The sequence below is a fragment of the Vicugna pacos genome, chromosome 18 (assembly GCF_048564905.1).
Source record: "Vicugna pacos chromosome 18, VicPac4, whole genome shotgun sequence".
Lineage (NCBI taxonomy): Eukaryota > Metazoa > Chordata > Mammalia > Artiodactyla > Camelidae > Vicugna > Vicugna pacos.
Window position 1 is genome coordinate 19,372,480 of NC_133004.1, and position 23,767 is coordinate 19,396,246.

The 23,767-nt window shown below is 55.2% G+C and overlaps 1 protein-coding gene across 1 annotated transcript in view; it reads right to left on the reverse strand.

Annotated features, from left to right (window-relative positions):
• Positions 1-23,767, reverse strand: part of LMF1 (lipase maturation factor 1) — an 83,208-nt gene that overhangs the window by 7,797 nt on the left and 51,644 nt on the right. The window contains exons 5-6 of the mRNA XM_006204245.4: positions 19,959-20,024; positions 10,119-10,286 (exon numbers count right to left, since the gene is read on the reverse strand). Of these exons, the coding sequence (XP_006204307.3) occupies positions 10,119-10,286; positions 19,959-20,024 (234 nt within the window). The remainder of the gene's footprint in view (positions 1-10,118; positions 10,287-19,958; positions 20,025-23,767) is intronic.

Here is a 23,767-nt window from a genome sequence, read left to right on the forward strand (position 1 = left end):
GGGAACTCCCATAAGATTATCAGCTGAATTTTCAGCAGAAACTCTACAGGCCACAAGGGAGTGGCATGATTTATCTGAAGTGATGAAAGGGAAAAACTTACAACCAAGAATATTCTGTCCAGCAAGGCTCTCGTTCAGACTTGATGGAGAAATAAAAAACTTCACAGATAAACTAAAGCTAAAAGATTTCAGCACCACCAAACTAGCTTTACAACAAATGTTAAAGGAACTTCTCTAGTCATCAAACTACAAGAGAAGAGAACAAAATGAAGAGAAAAAAAAAAAAGGCCTACAAAAGATTGCTTTGGCAATTTGGGGTCTTTTATGGTTCCATATAAATTTTGGAATTGTTTGTTCTAGTTCTGTGAAAAATGTTGTATTTTGACAGAGGTTGCATTGGATCTGTAGACTGCTTTGGGTAATATGGTCATTTTGATAATGTTGATTCTTCTAATCCAAGAGTGTAAGATATCTTTCCATTTCTTTGTATCATCTTCAATCTCCTTCATCAATGTTTTAGTTTTCAGAGTATAGGGTAACCTCCTTGGTTAAGTTTATTTCTAGATATGTTGTTGTTTTTGATGCAATGGAAATGTTTATGCCGGCCATAAAATTCTGGCTTTTGAAGTGAAAAAAAAAAAAAAGTGAATGAAGGGCCACAAATGGCAAAATATCCTTTTTTATGGGTGAGTTGTATTCCATTGCATATATATGCTACGTTTTCTTTATCCATTCATCTATTGATGTGCACTTGGGCTGCTTCCATATCCTGGCAATTATAAATAATACTGCTGTTAATAGTGGGGTGTATGTATCTTTTTGAATTAATGATTTTGTTCCCGGCTATATGCCCATGAGTGGAATTGATGGGCCATATGGTGGTTCTGTTTTGGGTTTTTTGAGAAACCTCCATATTGTTTTCCATGGTGGCTGCACCAATTTACATCCCACCAACAGTGTACAAGGGTTCCCTTTTCCCTACACCCTTGCCAACATTTGTTCTTTGCGTTCTTTTTGAGGATGGCCATTCTGACAGGTGTGAGATGGTGTCTCATTGTGATTGATTTGTATTTCCCTGATATTAGTGATGTTGAGCAACTTTTCATGTTCCTGTTGGCCATTTGCATTTCCTCTTTTGGAAAAATGTCTGTTCAGTTCTTCTGCCCATATTTTAAGAGGGTTGGTTGTTTGCTTTTTCATTGAAGTACAGTTGATTTGAAATGTACTCGTTTCTAGTGTATGGCACGGATGGACTTAGAGGGCATTATGCTAAGTGAAATAAGTCAGAGAAAGACAAATACTGTAAGGTATCACTTACATGTGGAACCTAAAAAAATATAACAAACTAGTGAATATAAGAAAAAAGAAGCAGACTCACAGATGTAGAGAAGGAACTAGTGGCCCCAGTGGGGAGAGGGGAGGGGGAGGGGCAAGATGGAGGTGGAGGAGTAAGAGGTACAAATTATCAGGTATAAAATAAACTACAAGGATGTATTGTACACCATGGGGAATATGGCCAATATTTTATAGTAACTATAAATGGAGTGTAACCTTTAAAAATTGTGAATCACTATACTGTATACCTGTAACATATAATACTGTATATCAACTATAATTTAAAAATATGATATTGTGAAATAAACACATAAAAAAAAAAGAATAAGACTGGAAGGAGCCAACAGCCCTGGCAGCAGAGCAGCTGTCTCACTGCCCAGGTCCCTCGGCTGGCACAGCTGCAGGGCCCAGAGAGCTCATGACCGACCAGAGCCACATCGGGGCATCAAGGCATGAGGCGAGACACAGCTGACATCCCAGCCCCTTGATTTCTGGTTTTCAATTAAAGCTGGGTCTTGATCCCAGCGACAGGGAGAAGGTGAGGTCACAGACACCGACCTAATGGGGGTCTGGCGGGAGGAGCAGGGCTTTCGATGGGTCGTGTCAGTTTCACGGATTACGATGGGTTTTATGATGTGTGATGTGAGATGCTATGGATTCATGGCTCTCCCTGGATTAACTTGGAAAACTACTTTTCCTGCTTCTGAGCCTCAAAATAATTTCTCATTCTTCACTGTCTATGATGTTAACAAATCGCTGGGCTGGCGGTCTCTCCCACAGTCCCCACCGGCCCGCTGGGCCCTGGCCTCTGGTCTGGAGCTGACTGGGCTGCTCGCGGCTGACAGGCTTCGCCCTGAAGTTTGCCGAGAGCTGCTGGCTCCCGACAGTCTGGGAGTGTGGTGCCGCCAGTGGGGGCAGCTCAGAGCCCCCACCCTCCAATTCTCATCTCCCAGACCAAGATTCTGATGCTCCACTAGCTCCTTCAGCTGTGTCAGCAAGTGGCTTGAGGGGGACAGTCACTGAAGCTTGGCTGCCTCCTTGTGCCCCTCTTGACACCTCTTGACAACTGCTTTTTGCTTGGTGAGCGGGCTGGTCAGCTGAAAGGGGTCCCCTCTCTCTGTGGCCCAGTTGTGCAGCTGTGGCCACTGAGATCAAGAGTGAGAGCTGGCTGCTCCTCAGAGGGCCTGCCATCCTGGTGTAGCTGTCGGGCCACGAGGGTGCCCAGAACACCGCCCTCAAGTGCTCGTCTCTTGGCTGAGATGGTGGCCAAAGCAGAGGAGAAGACACCTAGACCCCTGGCCTGGGGGTTCCTGTGAATACACAGCAGGAGTGTGGTTGAGGAGGACGCCCAGCCCTTACCTGCGTCCACAGCCCTTGCTTGGGGCGGCGTGCAGAGACCAGCCCACCTGGTCGCCCATCACACGGCCCCTCAGGGCTGGTCTGCACTCAAGCCCTGCAGGCAGCTGACGGGCACCCAGGAGCCGCCCTCTTGGCCTGTGAAGACATGTCCTCTGTAGCCGCCAGCACCCACCTGCTCCCTAGGATTGGTCTGGGCTGCATACTCGCTCCACCAACACTAACCACTGGAGACACAGCCACCATCATGGTGCAGAGCAAGGCAGCCGGGGCTTCCCAGGGGAGCCCACCTGCCCGAGGTCACCCCAGATGGCCCGCTTGCCAACTGCTCCAGGTGTAGCGAGTGCAGCCTTCACCCCCTTCCGGCCACTCGCAGGCTCTGAAGATCCCAGAGGCATCCAGAGAAACCCAGGGAAGACGCTGCTAATTTGAAGGACCTTGATCAGCAAAGAGCATCTATTCATCTATACCCTCATATGTAACATGTACAACATAAAAACCCTACCAGGTGAAAAGCAGAATGGACGAGGCTGAAGTCTGAATTCGTGATTTGGAAGACTGACTTGAGAAATCCTTTCAGAATGAGGTGCAGAAACAGGAGAAGCTTTGAGGAAATGATACAGATCAGCAGATTCAATGGCTTCACAGTCGACTTCCCAGGACCGGGATGATGTAAAAAACAGAATCAATACTCTCGGGGCAGAAGGAGGCCTGGGCCTTGAGGGACAAGGGGTGCAGGACCGGTCACCAGAGCAAGACCCAGGTCCACACATGTTCTGGCTGATTCTCGTTTTTAAGGATGAATCAGACGTGAAACAATATAAGCATTTAGACTGAAAAATGTAAAAATGAGAAAAGGGAAGTGAGGGAAGATGGCCCAGGGAGCGCTGAGCCTCGCCTGGTGGGGGGGTCACCTGCCTGCTGAGCTCCTAGACCCCCACAGTGGTCGCCACTCACCTCTGCAAGCATGAGGACAACAAGGACGCAGCCACTGGCCTGGCTTCCAACCAAGAGCTGAGCTGAGCATGAGGGCTGGTGTGGCCCCAGCACTGGCCGCCCCCACCCAGCATAAGGACCGAGAGCGAGGCCAGGGACAACCGCCCGGGGCCGTTTGCTCCCGCATCTCGACCCCCTAGACGCACACTCCCTCCTGCTCCGCCAAGACTGCACTGAGAGAGGGGGCTGGCCTGTCCCCGCCGTCCTCCTTTACCCTTGAGAAGCAGGACTAGCACTCAGGGCCCGGGTCCATGGCCATCTTGCTGCACTGCTCAGTGGCCCCAGGTTGCTCCGACATTAGGCTGAAACTTCACCAGTGACTTCTGCTTTAGGTCAAAAGGGAGACAGTGGGGCTGGACCCTTCACACAAAGAACCGGACGTCAAACAGACAAAGCAAGTGTCTGAGACCCGGCTGTGGGCACTGCAGGGCCTGACTCAGAGGGGGACCCCAGGAGGGAGAGCAGGGGGCAGAGCCTGAAGCTGGGAAGTTGAGGGGCACAGAGAAGGCGGTGCACAAAACTAGGAGCTGTGGGTCCCTGTAGCCACTGAGCTCGCAGCCCCTGGGCCTCCGAGAGGCCAGGGAGAACATGACTGGAGGCCAGGTCTCCACACAGGTCTGGAAGACCTTCGAGTTTCACAAACCCATGTGGAGAGCCAGGCATGCAGCAGAGCCTGTGAGGCCCAGACCTGCAAGGCAACCCCTGTAGGGACAGTGCGTTTAGACCTGCCCAGGAGGGTCTGTGCAAGTCAGTTAGCTGCCGTCAGAGTCCAGCACGCAACCAAAAGTTAACAGACACGAAACTGGTAGTAAACAGCCTGCAAGACACAGGCAGAGACAAAACAGGCTGGCAGGAAAATTCAGAAAGCAGGATGTCTAGTAAATAAAGACGTTAAATCTGTCAAAAACTAAGGGATTTAAAAGCAAATGTGGTCATTATTAAGAGAAATCTGAAAACTACAAAGAAGAACCAGGCAGTAACTGGAGTGTTAAAAGGTAACACACGACGTGGACAGGCTTTCTAAAATTACTGCCCCTATAGAGGAAAGTCAGCAAATGTGAGGCCAGAACAACAGGCACTTTGTAAAGTGAAGCCCAGGGAGAGGCAGTGCGGAGCAGAGCCGGGTGCCCCCAGGGCCGGGGGGAGAGCCGGCACCAGTCTCACAGACGTGCGGTTTAAGCCCCAGGAAGGGAAGGGTGGCAGAAACAACATGAAGAAAATTCTCCTCATTGATGAAAACTAAACTCACAGATCAAAGAGCCCAAGAAACCATGAATAGGATAAATGCAAAGAAAGCCACACCCAAGGCACATCCCGTTAGACTGCTGAAAATCAGTGAAAAAGGAAAATCGTAGAAGTGGCCAGAGGGGGGAAAGTCGCAGACAGAGGAGCGGGGGTCAGGGTCCTGTGAGTCCCCGGCAGAGCCGCTGCCGGGCAGCGACCACAGGCGGCTGAAGGGAAGGCATCCATCAGCAGCCCCTGCTAAGCAGTGTTAAAAACAAATGAAATGTTCTTCCAGCAGAAAGAACTGGATGCACAGAAAGAACTGCAGGGCATTGGAAACTGTAAACATGGGGATGGAGAGCGTTAAACAGACAGCTGACTTTAAGTAAAGAGCAGTCATGTGTCATGGCTGCAGCTGCTGGAGTGACGGCTGTGAAGATTTAACAGCCTGCGAGGACCTGTGGTTGCAGACAGGCACATGAGCTTGTGGCAGCAAGACCCCACGTGGGACCCCAGGGGCCCACGGGGGCCTTTCCTTCTCTTGTATCTGTTCCAAACCAGTTATTTTCCACTCAAAACAAGAAATGCCATCGGGGGACTCTTGGCACCTCTGGACCCATGAGGGCCACACCCTGGGGTGTGGAAGCAAGGCTCCTACAGTGATGACGCCACACAGGCTCCCCTGGCTTTGGTTAGGACCCTGCTGTCTTGCTGGCTGTAACCTGAGCCTTCCTGGAGGGACAGATGCCCAGGCCACAACCCCATCTAGCCATGGTAAACAGGGGGTGGCACACCCGGCCAGGGCCCTAGCGGGGCCGAGGCAGAGCCCCAGGGGAGGGGCCAGGTGGCTCAACACAGGTAGGGCTGGGACTCTGTGCTTTCCTGAAGGGGCTTCTTGGCCAAGCAGCCGCCCCCTCCCCACCCCTTCAACCCACAGCCCCGATGCTCCAGCCAGTACTGCAGCGGGGGCAGCACAGCCTGGGCGAGATGCAGCCTGGTCAGCCTTCTGTTGTGTGATGGGCACCTAGCCCTAAGTACGGAATACTGTGACCACTACGGACGACACTGTGATGTGACCCTATTTTCCCAACCACACATTAAATACCACACTTGCTCAACACAGACACTTTCTGAAACTCGGCTCCTACCTGTCTAAGGAGGCCGCGTGACTAACCTGTAGCCTCACCTCACGGGCATGTGCACTGTCCTGGCCTCATACCCACACACATGGCCCCATCCTCTAAGGAAGTAGCCTCGAAACACATACATGTTCTTCTGCCATATTCAGGCCACGTCTGTAACAGCACGTGCTGCGGGAACGTCTTCAGTTCCGCTCTATCAACATGCGCGTGTCTGTCTCCTGCAGCCTCAGTGACAGGACTGCTCGTACTGTCTTGTACCCGTTTGGAAGTAGTGGTTGTCGCCGGCTCAGCGTCGTTTCCCTATACTCGATCCTGTCCCAGTAATCCTGTTATAATCAGGCACTACCAGCCTAGGAGGTGATAAAGCTAAAGGAAATCTGTAAAACGTGATTTTGCTCACATAAAGGCATCAGGAGAGACTTTTTTTTTCCATCACGCTGGCGTCTTCATCAGAGGGAGGCCCTGGAGGGCGGTGGGAGGATGTGCAGTGAGGGTGGCACCCCAGGCCCTGGAGAGGCAGCTGCAGATGCCTCAGAGGGAAGGGCTGGGCTCTAAGCTCCCACAGCCTCACAAAGGACACGCATGCTCGCAGGCAACTTTCTGCGGCCAGGAGCCTGGGGGCGGTTAGCCTGTGACCCAACTTCGGATAGGCCCCTTAGGGCCTGGTGGAGGCAGCTGTAGCGATGGCGCCCACAGTGATGACTCCTGGACTCTGTGATGTCACAGAGCTAGAAAGATCAGGACGTGGTGGGAGGCGAGGGAGGGGAGCCTGGGATTTGAGCTGCGTCTCTGGACCGACTGAAAGGCACGGCCTAGAGAGTGCCCTGTCCACACTGGGACAAGGTCCAGCCGAGCTCCGACCACTGCCCCCCTAGGGTTCCTTCTCGGCGTTAAAGTGAGGGTCCAGGCAGCGGCGCTGAGCCTCTCCAAGTAGACGATGGCTGCCTCCAGAGGCCGTGCAGAACCTTCCGGAACAGCTGTGCAAACTGAGAGTGGGAGGGGGTGCGTGTGCTTACATCCGCAGCCCTCTCCTGAAGAGTGGGCGGGAACAAACAGAACCAGGGACCCTTGGGGTCGTGGATGCAGAGACGGGCACGCAGCGAGGTGTCCTGAGGAGACCCACGTGCCCCCATGCTGCCTGCAAGGGGCCACTGGCCCTCTCGGCTCTGGGCAGCTGAGACCTGGCCCGTGGGGGCATCAGACCTGGCCTCAGATAAGAGCCGCAGCCCGAGGCTGTGTCCTGCCTTGTCCTGGGCATGGTGTGGGTGGGGGAGGGTGGCGCCAGGGACACGCCTGGACCGGGGCTCCCAAGGCGCTGGGGGACAGAAGGTGAGTGTGTGGCCGGCCTTCGGGAATAATGTACGGGGCTGCAGGTTGGCAACAAGGCCTTCCGAGGTCCAGCTCTGGCCTCCCTGCCGGGTGTTCCTGTGCCACCACTGTCCATTGGGCAGCAGATCCAGAACCAGGTCAAGACCCAGCCATGTGGCCTAAGCTGCTGGGCGCTATCTACACTGGAGCCCTGGGCGGGATACAGACTCAGCCGGGCTGGGTCGCGTTAGCTGGTCCTCGTTCTGAAGCACCATGAGACTTGTGCCAAATGCACTGGGAACAAAGCAGGGCATTTCGAGGCTGCTGGGTCAAAGGTCAATATAAATTCTTCTCAAATCCTATTTTCAAGCAGCTGAACCCTTCCACTTGCAGTAGTAACTCAAACTTCCTTCAGTTATTTTTTCAAGTGATCTGACAATTTGCTTTTTTTTGGCACTTGCCAAAGCCAGGCTTCGGATTATTTGGAGAGAAAGCAGTAGGCAGAAACTGTCAGAGCAGCCTGGGGGTGCCTGGAGGGTCCCTGTAGGCTCAGTTGAGTTTACAGCCCTGAGAGGGTCCCCGTGGTGCAAGGCTTGTAAAAGCAGCTGAAGCAGCAACTAATTAACTCCCCGCAGCCTTGAGAGTGACCCTTGGTCACCGTGGTGACCACGAAGTCTGGGCAAACCCGAATTCCTGCTGAGGCTCTGCCAGGCAGGTTCTCAGAGTAGCCTCAGGAACCGGACCCGAGTTCTCCATTGGCAGAGGAGGGCAGAGCCAGTGGGCTGGGCATCCTGTGACAGTGAAGGGAGGGCCAGCATGAGGTGCCCACAGTGGTAGACATATGCAAGGATGCTAAAGCCTCTTCCTGGAGCCTCCTCCCACCAGCTTGGGACAATGTAGCCTCTGGGTAAACTGTGCAGGTGGGGGCAGGCAGAGTGCCCCAGCCTCTTGGGTGTGTCCCTCATCAGAGGCTGTTGGGAGCAAGGGTCTCCAGCCAGCCAGGGTTCTGCATTCCAGCCAAATCCCGATAGTTTATGGATAAACTGTGGCACATCCAGACAATGGAACAACTTTCAGCAATAAAAAGAAATGAGCTCTCAACCAAAGGCAAAACATGAGGAACGTCAAATGCATATCACTAAGTAAAGAAGCCAATCTGAGAAGACTATACTCTGGATGATTCCAACTATATGACATTCAAGAAAAGGCAAAACTATGGAGACAGTGAACGGATCAGTGGTTGCCAGGGGTTGGAGAGGGAGGGATGAATCTGGGGAGCATGGAGGATTTTTAGGGCACTGAAATAAGTCCATAAGAGATTATGGTGGACATGCCGTCATACATTTGTCCAAACCCACAGAATAAACCACACCAGCGTGAACCTTATGTAAACTGTGGCCTTTAGTTAATAATAAAGAAGCGATATTGGCTCCTTAGTTGTAATAAATGTATCACACTAATGTAAGATGTTCATGATGGGGAAACTGTGTGTGTGGCAGTAGGAAGGATATGGGAACCTTCCATACCCTCTGCTCAGTCTTTCTGTAAATCCAAATTGTTCTTAAAAAAGTCTATGAATTTTAAACAAAACAGGGCTTAAAATACTGGCAGTGAAAGCAGGTAAGTAGGTAGGGGGAAACAGTCAAAGCACCTTGAGGCCACAGGGCCATCTTGGTGGCAAGGAGGGGATTAAACTTAAACTTTTAGTTAGTTAAATGAGCACGTACTCACCTGAAAGAAACAGGGTGTGTAACTTGCTAATTAGGAGACAGAAAATAAGTGGAAGGAGAAAAACCTCAAAAGAAGGCTAAAAGAACAAAAAGAAAACACAAATGCAAATGCACGAACTAAGATACAGTATCCACCCCACTGGAAAAAGTATCCTGCTCTGTGCCGTCACAAGAGGCAACACCGAAGACAAGGACACAAATCCAGACTCTGCAAAACAGGAGATTACTATGACTTGTTTTTTGGTCAATGCATTTGAAAACAGATGAAATGGACAAATCCCCAGGAAAATACTTGTCACTAAAACTGCAAAAGAAATGGAGACTCTGCATGTCCGGCAGCCAGGAGTTTGTCAGTGGCCACAAAGACCCACCAAGGCTGGGTGGTGAGGCAGGAGCACCAGCTCCGTCCTGTCTGTGAGGGTGAGAGCGAAACCTGGAGCAAAACCAGGAAAGGCCAGTGTGGGACAGAAAACTGCAGATGAATCTCACTGATAACCATGAAAAACCAAAACAAAATCGTAGCAATTTACACCCAGTAACGTATTCAAACATACACAGCAAGACCAAGTTGATTTGTCCTAGGATGTAAAACTGGTTCAACATTAGCAATATTAATGTAATTCACTTCACCAAATTAAGGGGAAAAAAGTGATCTCACAAATGATGGAGAAAAAACCATTTGCTAAAATTCAACACCCATTCATTTGGGATAAAAATATCCCAAACAAAAGAAAACAAAAAACTTCCTAGTAAACTAGAAACAGAAGAGAACTTGTAGAGGCGGCCACAATAACCAACCAACCAAGAGACAGCCAGGGCCATGAACCAAGGGTCACCCAGTCCTGCTGCTGTACCCGCTGCCTGGGACAGCACAGCACATGGACTCCCGGACAGCCAGGAACAAAGATGGGGCACCGCTGGGGGGCAACAAGGAACGCTGTAGGTCAAACCGACAAACACAGAGCGTGGGACATGGGAACTTAAGATCCCACCCGAGTTTTCCTCGGGAACCGCAGCGGATGCTCACCTGGAACAGGATCTGTAAGGCCCCGTGGAGGACACACATGCGCCGTCCGAGGAAGACAAAGAAGGGCACCACAAGCTCCAGGAAGTGGTTGCTGAGGGTCTCAAAGCGGTGGAACCACCACGGGGAGCGGTGCAAGAAGTAGGCCATGGGGTTGGGCACCGGCTGTGTCTGTGGGAGAAAAGGAGGCCCAAGTGAGCTGTGCCTGGGGTGGAGCACCACCCCAGGGGACCTGCCCACCCTGGCCCTGCCTCGTGCCCACCGGCTGCCGAGGGCGAGGCGGGCTTCTGGGGAGAGGCGGTGTCCTGGCTGGGAAAGGCGCGGGGCGACCTGCCCTCCAGCAGCTCACACACAGCTAAGATGAGCCACCAGGATGGGGATGGTGGGGCCACATCTCCCCACCTTCTCTACCTGCTTGGTTTCCTGTCATTCTGGCACTGACCCCTTCAGGGGACCCCAAGGGCCCTGGTGACATGGAAGCTCAGATGCTGAGAGTCTGTGGTCAGAGCCCTGAGCAGCATGGGCGCCCGAGAGGTCCCATGCCCGAGAGGTGAAGGGACAGCACGGGAAGAGGAGGTGGGATCATGGGACGCTCACATGTGGTAGACAATGGAGGCTGGGGCAGTGGGGTCCTGGCCCCATGTGTGTGTTCCAGGGAACAGCTTCCACATGTGTGTAGGGTAGGCGGGCGAGGCAGGTCCCCAAGGCCTGCATGTTGACTCAGCCGTGATGCTGGCCACTGAGAGCCCAGCTGATGGGCCCTGCACCTCTGACCACAGGCTCTATCCTCCCCGCACATGGGGCAGTCCATGAGGGGCCAGCTGTGACACCATATGGAGTTGGGGTGGCCTCAGTGTGGACATCGATGTTGGAGAAGGGTACTGTGTGCAGGTGACCCTCCACGTTGAGCTGGCTAGGGGCTGGACACCAGGCTGCAGCGGCCGCAGACCCAGTGGACCTTGGTGCCTACCCTGATGCTAACTGCTGGCTCCCGTCTGCAGGGAGTGCAAGCCCGTGAAGGGCGCCAGGGTCCACAGGGTCCCCTTCCCCTGAGGCCTGGAGCCCGGGCCTCACTTCTTAGCTGCCACCACAGTCTGACACAGGCCTCTTGCATGCTGCCCTTCTCCCTCCCGGGGCCTCATGTTCTCCAACACACACGCATGCACACACGTACACACGTGCGCAGACACCACGGCTGCCATCCACCATCGGAGGGAAAGGCTAGGGCCAAAGAGAGAGATGGTAATATCGGTGGTTCCAGCACGGTTCCAACTTTCAAACTTAGAACGTTTCTGATAATGTTTAAGTGACTTCACTTGACACTTGCTGTTTATATCCTAGCAGAAGTGCCCTCCTGCAGCTGCTGCTGGAGCACCAACCGGCCCCAGAGCATGTGGCGCCCAGCACCTGGCCCCGGGCCTGGCTGCAGCTGACCCTCACCCTCCACCCAGGCACTAGTCAAAGCACCTCGGCCTGGGTGCCCTGGAGAGGGCGGCCTCTGGCTTCACACTTGGGGCGGCGGGGGAGGGACACAGGCAGCAGGAGGAAGTCATGAAGTTGCCGCTGGCGAAGGGCCGCTGTCCCACCTGGGAGAGTTTCCCTGCCAGCTTCTCATTTGGACACGATCTCCGACTTAACAATAAACCCCAGACTCCTGACCTCCCAAACATCCCTGCCCTGCCAGGCCCGTCTCCTCTTACCACAGGCGTGTTTTCTGCACCTTTTGAGAGCAGCTGTGGGGACCTCAGTGTGAGCCTCCCAGAAGCACAACAACCCAGTCAGGACTGGGGACGGGGGCACGAGGGGGCTCTCCTGCCACTGCCAACAATGCCCCTGTGAACAGGAAGCCTGAATCCGGGCCCTCAGCTCCCATCTCTCTACCTTCCTCCGCTAGGCACGGGGACAGACACTGGGGCACAAGCTCCCTGCAGGACATCCCAGGTGTAGGGGAGCCTCGCACTCCCCGTGCCAGGTCTGGGGCTCATACTTGGGGCAGGAAGATCCCAGGGTGGCAGTGCGTCTCAGCTCAGGGTTCCCACCCAGCCTGGTGGTTCAGGGGCATCAGCCAGGGAATCCCCTCAAAGCTGCCTTTCTCCCCTTTGCAGTTGGAGGCTGTGAAAACCACCCATCAAACCCAAGATTCCCGGTTTCAGCTTCCTCTGAGGACGCCCGCAGACTGGGCAGCTCCACTGGCCTCTGAGCAGTGGGTTCTGGGCCCGTTGTCTGTCCTGCATCTCGTAGCTGCGTCCCCTGTGAGGAGGGTGTCTCTCCTCTGCACTCTGTGGCCTGTGTGGGTGTGGATGCATGGCTGCTGGACTCGCTGGCCTGTAACCTTCACTACCACTCCAGGCGTTTTTCCACTTTCTGGCTCTAAAGATGCTCAGGATCCCCCACCTGCTCCCTGCTGCAGCTCGGGGGCAGCCACTCCTCCAGGAACCAGGTCCCTGTGCGGGGAGGCTGCCGTTAGAAACCCGGCCTGGGTGTCACTGTCTCTGGGCTCCTTGGTGGGGAGAGCTAGGAATGTGCAACTGCGTCTCACCCGCCCCGCGTGAGTGCCAGCCCAGCCTGCAAACTTGCATTCACCCGCCTTCTCTCCCATCGTGGCCGCAGAGGCTCCCAGTGTGTGAATGTAGAGGGTGGATCAGACATGGAGGGGAGCCCCTCTGGGGAGGGGGTCCAGGGCTGCGAGGGTAATGGGGTGGGGGAGCAGGACTGTCCTGCTCAAAGGCAAGTGTTTCCTGACGCCAGATTCACCACACGCCACTCAGCGCCTGACTGGAGTGAAACCACTGTGGTCCTAAAATTGGAGATATTCTGGTGGTTAGCAACAATTTCACTCAACAACAGGAAAACACAGCATCAAATCAGTTCCAAATGTTTCAGCAAACAGCACAGTGCTTTCTGAATACAGTGTGTACACGTGTACACGTGTGCACATGTGTGTGAGAGTGAAAGCAAGGCTGCCTGAAGGTGCTAAGGTCCCTGGACAGGAGAGTGTGGTGGATGTGAGCGCAGACCCCTCTCCTAGCAGCACCTGGAAGGGTGCCCAGCTGGTCCCCCTGGGTCAGGAGCAGCCCTTCCATCACGTCTGGGAAGAGGACAGTGGACCCTGCTTGCTCCTCAGGGCTGAAGACCTCACCCTCACCAACAGCCACGGGCAGCAGGGAAAGGAAGGGTGAGCTTCGATGAGGCAGCTGCACCCCATCCATGGTGAGGAGAGGCTGGGACCTCCACTCAGAAGAAAAGGGAGTCCAGGGCCCTCTGCACCCCCACCCCAGTAAACAAAGGCAGGCAGGGCCCACTCCAGGTGAGAGATGTGCTGCTGACGTGGATCTGTGGGCTTCCTTCTCCTATTCCCACCCCTTCCCAGACCCAAGTGAGGTGTCCCGGCCATGGGGAGGCAGCTTCTCCGATGGCCTGGAGGTGGGGGTCCCTTGGGCTGAGAGGGCCTGGCACCTGCCAGCCAGCAGGGAAACGCAGACAGTCCTGCTGTCCCCAGCCCTCGAGGCACCGGGGCCAGGAGAGCCATGTACCCACAGGCTGGGGTCCCTGAGGGTGGGAACTGCGGTGGGGTGGTGGTGGCCACTGTGGTGGCCCCAGTGAGGACGTGCAGCCTACTGCCGAGGACATGCGTCCATGAGGCCTTTGGCCTTTGTTTTGTCCCTCCTGGGGTTTCTCAGGGCCAAGCCCTCAGCCCCAATCCTGGGACCCAGGAGTGGCTACTGCCCTCCACCCGAGTGGACAGTGGCAGGCATGAGGGCAGGGCTCTCAGGTCACCTGCTCACAGGGAGCAAGCCCAGTGCAGGTCCCAGGACTCGGTCTCCAGCTCACTGTCCCCAGCTGACCGGACGGTCACATCAGTCGAGCAGAAACGCTCCCTCTGCTGGGCCCTGTCTGAAGACCCACTCAGGGAGCCTGTTGGCCTCGCTCGCAGCTCCTGGCGATTCAGGACACAGATGAAAGAGAAGTGTCTGTGCGGGGGGCCTGCAGGGCAGAGTCTCCTGGGCACCAAGCCTGCTCGTTCTCCAGAGCCGCGTCCTGCGGGGCTTCTCAAGGAACCTGTGCGGGATCCTGTGTGTGCCTCCCAATGGGCAGCCCCCGCTTCTCGCACCGCTTACTGTAAAAGTAAGAAAACACACGGCTCCCAACGCTCGTTCAGAGCTGGGAGGGAAGTAAGCTCCTGCTGGGGGGCTGCAGGAGCGCGGGCTCCCCATGGCTGCAGCAGGGTAAGGAGCTCTTCTTTGGAGCCAGGCGGGCTTTGGCATTTCCATCTGTGGTTGGGGCGGGCATCACTGGACGAGGGACCCGTCCTGGACTTGTTAGAACGACTCTGTTCTTCAGGGGGCAAGCCTCCGTGGAGGGCGTGGCCGCAAGGGACTGCAGACTAATGGCGACTCCCCAGCCAACGCGGCCTCAGGTCGGTGAAGGCCCTCAGATGCCGGCCTGGGAGGGGTGGGGGGGTGCACATCAGACTTAAACAGGGGAAGGACATGACCAAGTTAATGGGCTAGGATTTCACTTCCAGGTAAGGTGGGCTTCCCTGAGCCTCTCTGTGCCACAGACATGAGAAGAGGTGCGGGGCTGTGGTATCTGCATCTCCCGCAAAGAGAATTCCTTGCAAGGTTTCATTTCCCGAAGGCTGGTGCTGCTGGTCGAGCCATGTTCCCGTCTGCAGGTTTACGATCTGCCGAGAGATGTGTTCGCGGGGGTGGGGCCTGTTCTGTGCTGACCTGACGTCAGCAGGGTCCCCGAGCCTCCCTTCTCCAGCCAGCCCAGTACAGCTTCATTTTTGTTTGCACCGAAGCTGGAAAAACCACCACGCCATGAAGTCTGGTTGTAAACTGTGGAAGTGGCGACTGGAACATCGCACCCCGTAAAGCTCGGCTGCAGTGCCAGTGCTGCCCGTGCTGCATCCTCGCCGCTCTCACCTACGGGGCCGCAGCTCGTTAGAGAATAAGGCCCTGTGTCCAGGGCTGCCCTACCAGACCCCTGTAACATTTTACAATTGGTTTCCCTAAAAAGAGACGATTTAAAATAAGAAAAATGTGAGGAAAGCGTGGAGAGTGATAAAAATTGTGTAGGGATCTAGCAGGTACAAATCTGCAGGGAGATCTTCCTGTCAGGGTGCCAGTTCCCTCCTCAGGACAAGTCCAAGGACAAAAATGTTTTCCAGCCAGATTCCCATTTTAGGGACTATATATAACGTGTCTGGGTTTGAATGAGAAAAGACACACATGTAACTCTCCTCTGAAGAACAAGTTTCTTCAAACTCTCAAGTCCCCCAAGCCCGTTTAACACATCCCTGGGCTGCACACCCTCTCTGTTGATGCACAGGGCTGCGAGGTGAGGGTCCGTGGCAGGGGTGGGAGGGGGCTTCACTGGGCACAGGACGCCGGTGTGTGTCCTCAGGTTGCTGGGGAGGGGAGACTGCACCTCTTGGGATGAAGAGGCCACATCGCTGTGTGCTCTCACGTGTGGTGGAGAGTGGCCCCCATGGGCACTGGAAGGGGCAGGGCCTTTGGGTGTCGGCTGAAGGCTCCTTGCCTCTGTCTGCAACACGCACACAAAACACCTTCTCACAAACTCAGGAACTGCCCTTGGACACAGCCAGCAAGCTAGGACCCCCAGCCTCTCAGAGGGAACTTGGTCACGGTGTCTGCAAGTTCACATTCACTGCTTTCCCAGGAACGTCTGGATGAGGCAGAAGTTCTCTGGCTTGTACAGCTGTGCCTGGGCACTCAGTGACAGCTGGATGGGCTCAAGGGCCACAAAACCTGCAGGTCACAGGCGGCTGGGCTGGGCTGGGCCAGTGTTCACACTCAGGTTACGGCAGCTCATCTAGAGCATCAGGACACAATGGCCAGTGTTTCCCTGGATGACGCCCTGTCCCAGGAGGGTGCCTGGCCCCTGGGAGGTGGAAGGACTCTGGGGTCAGTGTGCTAAGAATGAGAACAGGTGGGTGGGGCCGGCTGCAGCTGGTCACCAACGTCTCTGGTGCTCAGCGCAGGAGGTAGGTGTGTCTGGAGACCCACACACAACCTTAAGCCAGGTGCCCCGTGTGTTCCCAGGGGTGCCAGTCAAACTCCGGGACGCCCCTGCCCGAGGACAGCCCCCTGCTGCTCTGTATTCCATGCTGGGTGCCTCCTGAGCTGGTTCTTGGGGGGTCTCCTGCCCACCTGGCTCTGCCTGCAGCCCTGAGCTCGGCTGCTCCCAGCAGACAGTCCTGGTGCTGACCAACCATTGGGGAAGGAGTTCCAGACACCACACAGGGAGCTGTTTGCCAGTGGATATAACTGCTCTGCATGCAATTTCTGCAGATGAGCCCACCTCAGTCAGCCTTTCAGGGAGCCCCCAGCTACAGGTCCTGAGGTGGAACCTCTCAGAAGGAAAGCATGGGGGACCCTGCTTCCCTGTGCCCAGTGTGGAAAGCCGGCTCCCCAGATCCCAGAGGCTGGTCAAGGGTCCAGTTCAGGCTGTGGAACCGAAAGTCAGTGTTAAATTTCCCTGTATCTCCAGCAACACAATGGAGCTAGATGCCCCCAGAAGCATGTATAAAACTGTTGGCAATGTTTGTAGTTGATTTACTTGAGACCCAACTGAGAATGTTTCCTTAGGCACACCCTGTGCCTGGCTCCTTCCTGATAACGGACCTTGTAAAACCTACGTGGACATGGAGCGCCCCACCACGCAGGTGTTCCCAGCGAGAGCTGGCGTCCCTGCTGCCGGAGCTGGGCTGCGTCCGCGGGTGTTCTGCAGCTGCACGTGCACCAGGAGACAGCTCACACGTTCAAGGCTTCTCCCTGTGGGGCTGTGGCAGACGGGGCAGAAGGCGGCGTGGAGCACATTGCGGACACCGTCCTTGCCCTGTGTGGGCCTCTCGGGTACATCCCATGGGGCATGTGGTCAGCAAGTGCGACCCGACCGGACCTGCACAGAGTGCGCTGCGTACTTGCCGCGATGCTGGGTCTCCACACAGACCTCGAGGGTTCGCCATGATGCTGCTGAATTTTGAAATTTTCCATATAAAGACATAAAGTCACAACAGCAGGAAACCAGGTTTCAGCAGCAACTTGCGAGCAAACCCTGGGCTATAAGTTACTCTCAACTGCACATAACAGGTGCCCAAGACGCAGCCCACGATGCAGCCACATGCGGACCACGCCTCGTGGTACCTGCCTTTTGGATGCCATGACGACCGCACCTAGGACTTGATGCCACCTTCAAAAGCTCTCCATGGATGTTATTTCTGTGAGACAAGCATCTCAAATGTTTCACATAAAAACAGCACACGGTGCTGTCTTTACAACTCTCAGAAACGACAGTTTGAGAGAATGGAGGGGAATTCTGGGATTCGTCAACTCGTCTTCCTTAGTGATGTGCCAAAGCCCTTGAGAGGTCTGCCAAAGCCTGCCTAGTCCAGGTCCTTGAAATCACTGCCTTGCAAGCCACTTCCCCAGAGTTTTCACAAGCACCTGCCCTACATGGGATACACACAACAGTGGACAGATGGGAGAGGGCCAGACACGTGGTCAGGGGCAGAGGCTCTGAGCACGCGTCCCTCGAACTGCTGTTGTGGACCAAGAGAAACAGGGCCTTGTGGAAGGGAGAAGCAGGGTCCAGCACATGGGAAGGGGTGGGGGGCATTCCCCGACCAGCATCTGACACCTACCCTCACAGCCACCAGGCTATGTGGATGTGTGGGGCAGAGTGCTTCCACGGATCGAGGTGGGGCAGGGACAGTGCCTGGACAGTTGGATCTCATGGTCACATCTGCATGGGGACACCTAGCAGCAAAGGCCACCGAGTTGTAGGTCTGCTGTGGCCAGCAGTGTGGATGGTCAAGAGCGTTATGAAGGAGAGCTGAAGGGCGCTGCGTCCCTCCCCCGATCCCAGCTCTCTAAGGTGAGCGGGCTCTCAGAGAGATGACCAGAGTCCAAGCACAGAGCCCACTTCTGGCCCTGTCACAGTTGGGCACGTAGCTCCTGCTCCACGGTCGAGGCTCTGGGGTGGATCCCGACATGCCCTGCAGGTCAGTGGTCCCACGGTGAATGGATACAAAGGCTGCCTCTGTGGGCGAAATGCTGCGGGACTTTACAAGTAACAGGAGTGGAAAGTGATTTATGTCCTGGGTTAAAGGTCAGCTCTGAGTGCAGGACTTCGGAGCAAAACAACAGCGTCACTTGTTTACCTCGTTCACGCACTGGGGGTGGGGGAGAAAGACCAGGCCCAGACCAGCTCCCAGGGACACGGCAGACAGGCCCTCGGAGACCACCCAGCGGCCAGACCGTCTTCACAACCCAGTGACCAGAACACACCCCCTTACAAGTGAGTCGCCAAGGCTTGGGGTCAGGGCTTTCTCATGCAAGTGGTAAGTCCAGCACAGAGGAGTTTCAAGGTATCAACCTGCAGAATCAAAGTACTCCAAAGAGAAAAAGTTCAGTCTTGATCAGTCTGCACAGAGAAGAGGCACCTGGGAAGACGAGTTTGCTGCTAAGAGCATTTTGTACATCTTGAAGCTAAGTGGGCGAGATGTAAACCCGCTGGCACGTAAACCGCTTTTACTTTTCCTCCTTCCTGCAGCGTCTGACAGTGGCCATGTGCCCAGGGGTCTTCCTGGTGCCCTCACTGAGCAGCCGTGACTGGGAACATCCATGCAGGCAGAGAACGGACAAGGACGGAAGCCATCGGTGCACTGCTCCAAGGGATTCCGACCTGTGCATGCTCGGGTGGCCTGTGTGTCTCAGCCACAACGATGGAGGCCGCCTACCTCTTCTCTCGTGGTGCCTGAGGATCAATGTTCCTTCTGATAGGACAGACTGAATTCACCAAAAACTGCCCTTCAGTTACGATGTTATTGCCCATGGGGAAGAGCCCCTAAGGTGGCTCTCAGGCCTGGGACTCAGGGATGCCCTCTGTGAGACAGCTGCAAGACTCTGCCAGGTGCCTGGGCACCACACAGGAGGCAGTGCGATGCCCCCAGACACGGTGCAGCCTCACCCGACCCTTGGTCCAGTTGGTGAAGATGAAAAAGACGGCACAGGCTGTGGGCTGCCCACACCCCTCACAGCAGACCTGCCTCCCGCCGCCCTCAACGCGCTGCCGGGTCCAGGGTGAGTATGGGCCCAGGGTCTGCTTCCTCATTGCCTCTCAGGGTCGGGGTGCTGGGGCTCGGCTCCTGTGACCTCCTGGGGCCTGGTCGTAGTAATATACCTCAAGGACGGCATCCCCTTGGTCAACAGACAAGTTCAAGGTGAAACAGAAACACCAGCAAGATGAGAGATGGGCCTGAATGCTCCTGTCACAGAGGCCCCTCCCTGCTGCTCACTTAGGGCCCCTGGTCCTGCCAGTGCAGCCTCCTCTCTCTTCTCACAGGCCCTGCGGTTCCTGTGGCCCCTGCTGCTGGTGGCCACAGACTGGAGTCCAGGTCACCTAGGACAGACCACGTGGCCCAACTGTCTTTGCCCCAGGGGCACAGACAACCTCAAAGGGATAAATCAAGCAGTTCTGCAATCAGCCAATAGCACGAGAGGGTTCCAGCCCCTACTCCTGACATCAACCCAGTGCCCTCACTCCAGTTCAGTTTACAAAGTGGCTGTGGAAACAAGATTCCACTGAGGAAAGGCTTTTGGTGCTAGAAGGAGCCCACCCCTCCAAACGGCCTCTGCGGGCTGACAACCCCACCTGACCCAGATGCCACGGGACCCACAACCTCGGCGGCTGACGCCCTGTCTTGCCAGCCCAGCAAACGGGACCCTCTGCAAGCCATCTGTGACCTGACGCCCGCCCGCCCCAGGAGACAGGCCCGGGAGCTGTGGCAGGAGTGTAGGTGGCCACGCCGCTCACCTCATAGTGGAAGTCCATGCAGGTGAGGTCCCGCCAGCACCGATCCCCACGGATCTTGATCAGACCCTGCCAAGGAGACAGAGAGACGCGTGAGCCACTTCAGAATCAACACGTAAGAGATGCAATGTCACCTGACACCTGACGTGATATGAGACGGAAAGTTTGAATGATGCTTCAGGAAAGGCACCTTCAGGGTGTCTGAAGACTAAAAGTAGCCAATGCAGCTCAAAAGAAGCACTGCTTCCTTTCTGTAGAGTCAGTTCCTCCTGTGTTTTCCTTAAAACCCCGTTTTTAGACTCTGACCTTCATCACAGTAGTGCAACCGTGAGGCTTTGGAAATGCGCAAATTTGCAAAAGCACAAGAACTCAACCTGTCTCACATGTCTGGAGATGCCACCTGAAATGTGGAAGGGACAGCGTCCCAACTGCTAGGGTGACGACAGTTCAGAAGCTCTGGTGGCCTGGGAGAGAAAGCCCACCAGCTACGGCACAGGAGATCCTGGTGCTCAGGCCCGGGAGGGGCTCAGGGCGCTGCCGTGCTGCCCAGCCCACCGAGAAAGCTGCCGCGGAGAGCACGGCCTTGCTGAACGGCCCTCAGGCCACCTTCTCGGTGACCCTGCCGGACTCCCTGCTGTGCAGTGTCCAGGGTGGCCTGGACAGGTGGCCTGGTCTGCAGTCGCAGGGGCACTCAGCTCACGTGCCGCCACGCACCCCCACCCACCTGCCCTTGGGAATCACAGCTCCACACGATCCCTTCAGAGTCAGAAGCAAACTGCTCCCCGACGGGACCAGACTGGTGCTTGAGACGCAGAGACTCAGCTCTTAACATCTGTGTCTCACGTGACGGCTGGACTGGAAGGGGAGAAGCTGCGTCCACAACGAAGCAAGACTGGATGGCAGTGGCTGCCTTGTGGTGCTGGTCTCTGCAACTGCTGCTGCTCCAGGGCAGGTCCCGTGGCTTCAGCCCACACACCCGACCAGGCTGTCTGCGGGGAGCCTCCTCACTGGACGCAGCTGACCGCAGCCCGTGACCACGTCTGCACAAAGCACCTCATAGCAACACCAAGATCGGAGTTCGGTTGAAGACCTGGGGTGGCAGCCCCACTGGGCTGGTGTGTACAACTGACCTTCCCGCAAGGGAAGGACTTAAGGGTGGTTGAGGGCTCTAAACCGAGGACAGGACAGTGTGGTGGCCATGGAGCCAGCAAGACAGGATGACTGTCCAGGATGTGAGTCACGGCCCTCTCTGGACTCGTCTGGAATGTGAAGCCCACAGGATGGGCTGAGGGAGCAGCCAAGACCTCAGGCCTGGGCCCTGCTGGGCTCATGGACACAGCAACACGAAAAGGAGCAGGGATTATGAAACAACAGAGAAGGTGGAGTGGAGTGTGGCAGCCACGCAGCTTCTACAGTGAGACTGAATGACAGTGTCCCTGCCATGCACGCAGGCCAGACACGAGGTAATCATGCAGCCTCCCAGGGGGTTTACAAATACATCCGAAAGAAACTCCACTATTCACTTCTGGGCACTGTGAAGACCCAGGGGCTGTTTCAAAGCTGGTTTTGGAGGGGCCTGCTGCCTATTTCAGCACCACCCCCCTGGGGTCCCATACATCCTGCGGTGTGGGGCCCAACCCTAGCATCACGGGAGCGCGTGTGCTGAGGCAGACCTGTGCTCCAAGGACCTGAGGGTTGCTGTTTAGAGACTCACAGGATGAATCACTTTGAGAAGCAGAAAGTCACGTCTCCCTGGAAACTGGGTTTGCTTAGACCACAGAAGTGCCAGAGAAGTGACTTCCAGTTTGAACTCTGCTATATAGTCCCGTCTGTATGAAAAAAACAGCGCTTTGGACAATCAAACGTGTCCTGCTGACCTAGATCTGACCAAGCCCCTGCCCTGCTGATGCGGATGAACCGCTGGCTTCTGATGAAAACGCACCTGCCCGTTAGGCAGGGAAACTCAGTTGCTGTCACACGATGCTCCCCTGTGGGTGCGGCTCCGCTCCCTGCATCCTTCAGAATCCGAGAGTGGTACTCTTTGGAGACTCAAACCAGGCAAAGGAGAAAAAAAACAAAATAATTAAAATGTCATTCAAATTCTAAGCTGATATGAGACACTTAAAAATCTGAAACATTCTTTTGGGAGCGGAAGATAATTACATTCCTCCCCATCTATTGATTTCTCCCTACAATGCAGATGTCAGATTTTCCACGGATTTTTTTTTCTTCCAGAGTAAGTGTCAAAGGAACAAAGCCTTCTTTGAGCCTTTTTCAGCCCAAAATTAATTCCAAAAAAATGGCACAGACAGGCCAGCAACACACGAGTGACCTACAGCTGTCCACACAACCCCTGCTCTCCCTGGGGAAGGGAGAGTGCTGGGATGCTGGAACATTCTGGGGCGACCGGGGAGACCTCAGGCCTTATGGGCAGTGTTTGGGGGGCAGATGCCCATGGGATGCAGAGAGGCTTCTCTGAGGCTCACAGGTCCGAGAACACGATTCTTAGTATCTCCCATTTGGAAATGAGAGAAAGCAAGGCCCCACGCCACAGGAAGAACATCCATTTCTGTAACACTGCAGCAGTCCCATCACACCTAACTGGGTAGGGGGGGCTCCCAGACCTACAGCTGCGGAAGAGGGGGTGGCCCATGGGGTCCTGCACCAGCACAGGGGCTCCCTCCACAGCACCCCCATTTTGTAGACACCACACCCCGTTCTCTCACTGTCACAGCCTCTGCGTGATCTAGAGATCCTTTCTTCCTGATGCAAACACAAGTGACTAGTCCCACGTTCCTTTTCCACAAAGGACAAGCCTCTTTGACCTGGGGGTGGTGAGCACTAACAAAGGGTTTGCAGGTGTGAGAGGAGTGGTGTTCCACCTCGAAGCAGGCTTGCTGGTCTGGGATGCGCTACCAGCCACGCTGGGTGGGGGCCGGCGCGCCCAGTCCTGTCTGATCCGGCAGCACTCTGCATCTCTCCTCCGAGAGCTGAGCTGGGCCCATGGGACCCCACGTGCTCTGTGAGCAGGCGAAGGGGGATCCCACGTCTCTGGGCACAGAGACCACTGTGTGTGAGGCTCACTACTTAGCACCCCTATCCACGCAGGTGGTGGGCAATGCGTCAGCTACAGGGGATCCTCTGGGCTGAAACACGCAGTCGCTGATACTGTTTGTGTGGAATTTCACTGTGCCCACTCTCCAAATCCGGGAAAGCCTGTGACAGCTGCCATGACATCTGTCTGTGACAGCCCTGCAGGGGCTGTGCTGAGCAGGTGGAAGGGACTGTCGCAGGTCCTTCCTCACAGCTATTTCAGGCCTCAGGCATGACCATCCTCATGTCATGGCTGTTTCAAAACCAGAAAGAACCACAAAGTGGGTGCGCAAGGCAGGGGTTGGGGTGGGGTCCGGTGGGGGCCACAGCTGGGGCCAGAGGTCAGAGCACTGCAGTTGGCGCTCTCCAGAAGTTCCCGGATGCCTCTGCCAGGCTGAGGAAGGATGACAGAGCGCAGCAAGAAAGTCCCTTTCTTTGGTTCTGCCCACGCTAATGCGATAAAGCAAATTAGAATAATCGCTCTCATCCCAGGACTGGGCTGGCTCGTCAAGGAAGTGGCAGCGACGCCCACTTGACTGTGGTCTTGGTGGGGCATGTCGCATTCCAACACTGATTTAATTACGTTAATTAGATTTTACTACAGGCACTGACTCTGAGAAAAAGCCCCTGACTGGAAGCCTCCTTTTCCTTTTTACTTAGCTCCTTCTCCTTGCTAACGGTGTCTGGCCTCCTTTGCTCACCTTTCAGCACCAGTGGCT